The sequence below is a fragment of the Argentina silus genome (assembly GCF_951799395.1).
Source record: "Argentina silus genome assembly, chromosome: 6".
Lineage (NCBI taxonomy): Eukaryota > Metazoa > Chordata > Actinopteri > Argentiniformes > Argentinidae > Argentina > Argentina silus.
In genome coordinates, this window is record NC_139660.1 from 910,905 (window position 1) to 919,478 (window position 8,574).

Below are 8,574 nucleotides of genomic sequence, written 5' to 3' on the forward strand. Positions count from 1 at the left end.
TTCCAAGTGGTCGAAGAGTGAGTCGACACATTAATCGGTCCCCATGGTAACCGACTACGTCAGCGTTTGGCGATCCGGGACCTGGCAGCTCACCTGCGAGGCGATCAGCTGAGGTTGATGATCAGCTGAGGTTGATGATCAGCTGAGGTTGATGATCAGCCGAGGTTGGAAGGGTCATCGATGATCAGTCAGTGACACAGATTTCATAATAAATTAATAGACACACACGTGTTATCATTGAAATAAATCTGCCAAGTGTCCCATATCAGTACAGGATATCTGCACTGTTAGACTATGTATCACAGTGATAGTTGTGAAGAAAACAGGTTGTCTATGTCTGTCTGTCTGTCTGTCTGTCTGTCTCTCTCTCTCTCTCTCTCTCTCTCTCTCTATTCTCTCCTCTTCTTCTTCACCATCTGGCCTGTTTGTCCGTTGGTCCAGGAAGTCAGAACGTGCACACGAGTTCTAATCTATCCAGGTATATTCTCAATCCTATCTAGTTTATAGGATTGAAAAGGTCCTGCATCTCTGTGAGAAGGCGTCCAAGGGCTCTGATGGACCAGAGCGATGCAGGGATTAACGGCCGGGTCAAGATAACTCCGTCTAAATCACAGGTAATCTGAAATTGATACCAGTGACTCAAACTGGACTCTGTGGCCAATGTCAGGTGCACACGCGCACACTCACACTCATACTCATACACACACACACACACACACACACACACACACACACACACACACACACACACACACACACACACACACACACACACACACACACACACACACACACACACACACACACACACACACACACACACACACACACACACACACACGGCTATGGCTATGAATAAAACAAACAATACAATGTTGATACATTTTTTAATAAGAGTACAAATTAAAGGTATCAATCATGTATGCATCAACAAGGTTATACAATAAATATACATTCCTTTCCTTTGTATGTTTGAAATATATATTTTCTATTATGTTGAAAGAAGCTAGGCTCGGCCTATAAGTAGCACTATTCCGTTCATAAAGGCATTAAAGTAGGCATGCAAGCGGTGGGCATGCCGAAACTCAACAACACAATCGTGAAATAAACACACTTACAGTATAACGGAACTGCAGTGCATAGCTTGGTCTGCTTTTGTGTAGCTACATCAAAAACCAGAGCTGGTGGCAGCCACCACCCATGGATTAGACTGTGATTCTCTGCTGCCATCATCTGGTGTGGTGAGACACAACTACTGTCCAGCAGGGGGCAGCATCGTATAGTAAATAGTGGTGAAATGTTGTCTTTAATACGACTTGCTTCAACGTTGTGGTGTGATGCAATGTGGTTTGTGGTCGTCATGACCACAGCAATATCAGTAGAATATTATAATCACGCCCTTCTCGTAGCATTCATGAGTGTGGTGATAAGATACAGTGTCTGTTACCTAACAATGTTACGGTAACATCTTGAAAAACAACAAAGGAAATCAGTTAAATCAGATCTGATTGATCCGTCTTATACACAAGCAGCATATCAATCCAACGAGGACCAAGGCAATACTTTCATTTTCTGTTTTTATAACTCACTTCTCAGATACATCGATTGTGCCTGTTTTCAGGTGAGATGGAGTCTTTCCTCTAACTACCTCTAGGTGGCGACAGTGTTCCAAGAGTCCTTCATAGCAGGTGAATGGGACACACCCAAAGATGTTGTCTACTCTGATCTGCTATCCATGTGTTCGATGAACAGCTCAGGAAAGGTTCATCTCAAAATTGCTACTTCAGGAGTCCCCTACAGGGACTAAAGAGTCGCCCCCTATAAGTGAATAAAAACAAAACATTAGGATGTCGGGTGTACAGAGGGACAGGAGACGTCCTAAACAGAAGATTGATCATCTTAAAGGTCCGGTTTGTAACATTCAAGCTTTCTAAAAGTCTCCTGATGGTTGTAATGATGTTTAAATGGTAGCAATCAGGGAATGAGATCCCTTGAAAGAAATACATACAAACACTGTTTTGGTCCGGAAAAAAATGCTTTCTAAAATGGAGTGTCCTACATATAAACATGTTGTTACTGTCAGGGGTGTTCGAGGGGAGTGGACTCACTGATTTTTGCCTTTCTGTCTCTGGTGGCTGCTCCTTCAAACTGCACACGCATGCAGAAACACAACAGCTAACGCCCAACACTGCAAGTCCATTTAGGGGAGCATGCTGTAGTTTGGAACTCCGCTGTGGCCAGAAGTGGCAGATCTTCAACTAACGTACACCCTGCTGCTTTAACTATTAATAAAACTACCACAACAAAACACACCTATCCCTCATGGATCCCTGGGCAGTGCACCAGAAGCAGTCATTTAGTGGAAATCCTCTGGATACCTCTCTCTCTCTCTCTCTCTCTCTCTCTCTCTCTGCCAGGGGGACCACTTTGAAGAAAGATCTATTTAAGGTTCTATTTATGGATATATCACTATCAGATATAACAGTAGAACATTATGCCTGGCAACAGTATCATATGAGATGTGTTTGCTACATTTGGTTAACACTAACATGTTAAGAATTAATTAAAAAAATAATATGTATTGAAGTAAGTAAGTGCATGATGTCCATTTGATGGATCATGGCTGTTTTCCCTTGATCAAAATAGACATCAGAGGGCGTAATGCAATGCATGGAATGGAATAAGAATGGTGTTTGATACCATTCCTCATTCCATTCTATGCATTTCAATGAGTCCTCCGATTTCTACCTCCACCAGCCTCCCCTGGTGTACAGTAAGGTTTGATGAAGGTTTTTTTCACCATTACATGAATGGTGAGTTCTTCATGAGAACCGTACTCTGTTTAAAGGGTTAGGGTTAGGGTTAGGGTTAGGGTTAGGGTTAGGTGATGGATGGTGCTATTCTGCCTGTGTGTCCCTGCCAACAGTAGGCTAACTTCATCAGTGCGTAAGGTCATACCAGGCTCAGAACACGGCCGTGAGGGAGCCGGAGAAGGTTTCCAGGCGTCTTAAAAAATTCATAGTATTGATCCAGCGGCCTGAAGCCTCATCTAAACATAACTGTTTATTCAATATCTGCTCAATAAGTCAACAGCTTCTAAACATAGCAACCGTTGTCTCATTGGTCAAACGCCTTTCTTTTAGTTTATTTGAACGAGAATGAAACCCATGAGGGCCATAGGAATCAATATCCAATATTCCAATTCATTAGTTACAGTAAAATCATTGGCTTGTCTTATAACTTGACCCAAACAAACCTCTTATTTAGCCTCTGCTAATGTTGATAAACCATTGACCTGTGTATCTGCGTTGACATTGGAAATCAGCTCAATTGAGGTCCATGGGACAGTTGAAACAACTGTCATGACTGTGGATGAGATGAGAAGAGGAGGAGAGGAGGAGAGGAGGAGAAGAGAGGAGGAGATGAGGAGAGGAGGAGAGGAGGAGAAGAGAGGAGGAGAGAAGGAGAGGAGGAGATGAGGAGGAGAGGAGAGGAGGAGAGGAGGAGAAGAGAGGAGGAGAGAAGGAGAGGAGGAGATGAGGAGAGGAGATGAGGAAGAGAGAAGGAGAGAAGGAGATGAGGAGAGGAGGAGAGAAGGAGAGGAGGAGAGGAGGAGATGAGGAGAGGAGGAGATGAGGAGAGGAGGAGGAGGCATGGATAGGTCTCAAACAAACACCAGTGGGTTGAATTATAGTGAGTGTGTTTGGAGACATACATAGTAAACAGCTTTGGAGTAGAGCTTCTGATACTATCTACACTACTGTCCATCCAACGTCCATGCAGGCTCCAAATACAACGTCTGTGAACAGGGAAGGAGAGTTTGTACAGTAAAATGATAGATGCCATTATTGGCAGAGTGGATAATGCAATGAGCAATATCTATTGATCTTCGGGTAATCAATAGAAAATCAATGTCTTTCATTAGTCCACTTTGTAGGAAACAGTTGTAGACGATTGAATACGCAGCAGGTCCTATAGAACTCACGTCATCTCAACACAGCCATCCTGCCTGCGGCGTCCACCATGTCCTCATTTCAACGTCCACCATGTCCTCATTTCAACGTCCACCATGTCCTCATTTCAACGTCCACCATGTCCTCATTTCAACGTCCACCATGTCCTCATTTCAACATTCAAGTCAGTTTTTTCCTCCACCCGCCCATCTGTCCCAGAAGGCACCAGTCTTTCCTGCGGTCACAGAGGTGTTCTGTACGGAAGAGTGGCGCCAATGAAGGCGTCCATTTTCTCTTCGCCAAACGCACAATAGTTCCTTTACATTATACAGTACCAAAGGCGCAGGTTGCCAGGCAACCAGTTGCTAGTCCAATAAAAAATCATTATCGGGAAAATCAGGAAGTTTAACCAGGAAGATATATGGAACTATCTGACGCTCATTGGTGCCACTCTTCTAATATAGCACTCTGCTCACAGGGAGGGGGCGGAGTCAGGCTCCTCCCTGCTGCCACTGCTCTCTGCTGGGTTAGGGTTAGGGTCAAGGGGGGCCCCCTGGTTGACCTGGGGGTCAGGGTCAAGGGTCAGGGGTGCCGCTTGATTGACCTGGGGGTTAGGGTCAAGGGGGGCCCCCTGGTTGACCTGGGGGTCAGGGTCAAGGGTCAGGGGGGTTGTTTGGTTGACCTGGGGGTTAGGGTGAGGGTCAAGGCGGGCCAACTGGTTGATCTGGGGGTCAGGGTCAAGGGTCAGGGGGGTTGTTTGGTTGACCTGGGGGTTAGGGTGAGGGTCAAGGCGGGCCAACTGGTTGATCTGGGGGTCAGGGTCAAGGGTCAGGGGGGTTGCTTGGTTGACCTGGGGGTTAGGGTGAGGGGTGAGGGGGACCATCTGGTTGACCTGGAGGTGAGGGTTAGGGTCAAGGGGATCTAATTGGTCGGTCTGGGGCTTAGGGTCAAGGGTCAGGGGGGCCGCTTGGTTGACCTGGGGATTAGGGTTCAGGTTGAGGGGATCTAATTGGTCGATCTGGGGGTCAGGGTTCATCTTCAGAGGAGCCGGTTGGTTGACCTGGGGGTTAGGGTTAGGGTCAAGGGGGGCCATCTGGTTGATCTGGGGGTCAGGGTCAAGGGTCAGGGGGGCCACTTGATTGACCTGGGGGTTAGGGTGAGGGGTGAGGGGGACCATCTGGTTGACCTGGGGGTTAGGGTTAGGGTCAAGGCGGGCCAACTGGTTGACCTGGGGCTTAGGGTCAAGGGTCAGGGGGGCCACTTGGTTGACCTGGGGATTAGGGTTCAGGTTGAGGGGATCTAATTGGGCGATCTGGGGGTCAGGGTTCGTCTTCAGAGGAGCCGGTTGGTTGATCTGGTGCTTGTTGCAGACGGGGATCTTGTTGGCCTGCAGCGTCCTGGTGTAGCGTGAGAACCAGTCCCTGTTGAACGCAGCACTCACCTGCTCCACTAACGTCAGGTTCCTCTCCTCCACGCCCTCCGATTGGCTGATCACCAGCCCCGCCCCCGCGTTGAACGCAAACTCATTCCCCACCCAGTCAAAGTTCCCTACGGGGACAACAGACAGCAACAGACATCAGTTACATATAAGACAACAGACAGCAACAGACATCAGTTACATACAAGACAACAGACAGCAACAGACATCGTTATAGTGGGCTATATGGGCTTAGAAACACCAGATATTAGACTGTAGGTCAAAAAACCTCAGTCAAGAAAATGAAGAAACTGACCCTAAAACTCATCTGAACCACTGACCCACCCACCCACCCACCAATAACCCCACCAATAACCCCACCAACCCACCCACCAATAACCCCACCAACCCACCCACCAATAACCCCACCAATAACCCCACCAACCCACCCACCAATAACCCCACCAACCCACCCACCAATAACCCCACCAACCCACCCACCAATAACCCCACCAATAACCCCACCAATAACCCCACCAATAACCCCACCAACCCACCCACCAATAACCCCACCAATAACCCCACCAACCCACCCACCAATAACCCCACCAACCCACCCACCAATAACCCCACCAATAACCCCACCAGTAACCCCACCAACCCACCCACCAATAACCCCACCAATAACCCCACCAACCCACCCACCAATAACCCCACCAACCCACCCACCAATAACCCCACCAGTAGTTCACCTAAGTAGACAGCGTTGTCTGTGACCATGAATCTGTTATGGTTGATCCCATGCAGGGTTCCGTCTCTCTGTTCCCGAGGGCTGAAGAACTTCTGCACACACACACACACACACACACACACACACACACACACACACACACACACACACACACACACACACACACACACACAGAGTGACACATGTTGCATTCTGTAGTGTACAGGTTAGGATCAAGTCAGATTATATGGGTACCCAGCTGAGGAGTAGGTCTGTGTGTGTGTGTGTGTGTGTGTGTGTGTGTGTGTGTGTGTGTGTGTGTGTGTGTGCGTGCGTGTGTGTGTGTGTGTGTAGGTAAACACTCACCGCCTCCAGTGAGCAGTTGGCCTGTTCCAAGCACAGCGTTTTCAGGGACCAGACAAAGTTAAAGGTGAGAGGGTGGGTCTGCTCCCAGCAGCTGACCAGCAGACGGACCCGCACGTTCCTGAGGATCAGAGCTTCCCGCAGCATCCCGTCAATGTTGGACCAGTACCTGACCCGAGGGGACGGGGACGAGAGGGAGGCACACCATCACACACCACAATAACTTCCATGACCAAACCTGGATAAACCATTTTAATGTGTAATTGATTTTCGTACTGTTCATAAATTAGCTTTCTGACTTTTAGCTTTCCAGCATGTAAGCTAACGGTTTTATGAACCAGATGTGTTTCACATGTAATTCATATGAGGAGCTATCTGACCTCTGAGGACTCCTGTTGACCAGAGGCAGGTAGTCTGTTATTGAGATGTAGATGAATCTCTTGGCCTCCTGGATCACCTTGGAGATGGCGTCCAGGTCTTTGGTCCTGTCCTTAGGGAGCAGCACGGCTGGGGAGCTCTGACACACAACAGACACACAAGATCACCACAGACATGACCACAACAGACACACAAGATCACCACAGACATGACCACAGACACACACCACAACAGACACACAAGACTATGGACACATGGCCACCTCAGACACGACCACAACAGACACAACCACACACATGATCACAGACACACAACCACAGACACAACGACAACCACAGACACACACGACCACCACAGACACACAAGATGACAACAGACATAAGACCACAACAGACACAGAACACACCCTAACAGACACAGAACACACCCTAACCCTAACAGACACAGAACACACCCTAACCCTAACCCTAACAGACAGAACACACCCTAACCCTAACCCTAACAGACACAGAACACACCCTAACCCTAACCCTAACAGACAGAACACACCCTAACCCTAACCCTAACAGACAGAACACACCCTAACCCTAACCCTAACCCTAACAGACAGAACACACCCTAACCCTAACAGACAGAACACACCCTAACCCTAACCCTAACAGACACAGAACACACCCTAACCCTAACCCTAACAGACACAGAACACACCCTAACCCTAACAGACACAGAACACACCCTAACCCTAACAGACAGAACACACCCTAACCCTAACCCTAACCCTAACAGACAGAACACACCCTAACCCTAACCCTAACAGACAGAACACACCCTAACCCTAACAGACAGAACACACCCTAACCCTAACAGACAGAACACACCCTAACCCTAACCCTAACCCTAACCCTAACAGACAGAACACACCCTAACCCTAACCCTAACAGACAGAACACACCCTAACCCTAACAGACAGAACACACCCTAACCCTAACCCTAACCCTAACAGACAGAACACACCCTAACCCTAACCCTAACAGACAGAACACACCCTAACCCTAACAGACAGAACACACCCTAACCCTAACAGACAGAACACACCCTAACCCTAACCCTAACCCTAACCCTAACAGACAGAACACACCCTAACCCTAACCCTAACAGACAGAACACACCCTAACCCTAACAGACAGAACACACCCTAACCCTAACAGACAGAACACACCCTAACCCTAACCCTAACCCTAACCCTAACAGACAGAACACACCCTAACCCTAACCCTAACAGACAGAACACACCCTAACCCTAACAGACAGAACACACCCTAACCCTAACCCTAACCCTAACAGACAGAACACACCCTAACCCTAACAGACAGAACACACCCTAACCCTAACAGACAGAACACACCCTAACCCTAACCCTAACCCTAACAGACAGAACACACCCTAACCCTAACAGACAGAACACACCCTAACCCTAACAGACAGAACACACCCTAACCCTAACAGACAGAACACACCCTAACCCTAACAGACAGAACACACCCTAACCCTAACCCTAACCCTAACCCTAACAGACAGAACACACCCTAACCCTAACCCTAACAGACAGAACACACCCTAACCCTAACAGACAGAACACACCCTAACCCTAACAGACAGAACACACCCTAACCCTAACCCTAACCCTAACCCTAACAGACAGAACACACCCTAACCCTAACCCTAACAGACAG

At 48.0% G+C, this 8,574-nt stretch overlaps 1 protein-coding gene across 1 annotated transcript in view; it reads right to left on the reverse strand.

Annotated features, from left to right (window-relative positions):
• Positions 1 to 4,425: 4,425 nt before the first annotated feature.
• The window catches only part of LOC310805706 (inactive phospholipase D5-like), a gene marked incomplete at both ends in the record, with an annotated part of 18,070 nt that continues 13,921 nt past the window's right edge, over positions 4,426 to 8,574 (reverse strand). The window contains 5 exons of the mRNA XM_083671506.1: positions 4,426 to 5,055; positions 5,182 to 5,501; positions 6,123 to 6,213; positions 6,467 to 6,632; positions 6,844 to 6,980. Coding sequence (XP_083527632.1) covers positions 4,426 to 5,055; positions 5,182 to 5,501; positions 6,123 to 6,213; positions 6,467 to 6,632; positions 6,844 to 6,980 — 1,344 coding nt within the window. The remainder of the gene's footprint in view (positions 5,056 to 5,181; positions 5,502 to 6,122; positions 6,214 to 6,466; positions 6,633 to 6,843; positions 6,981 to 8,574) is intronic.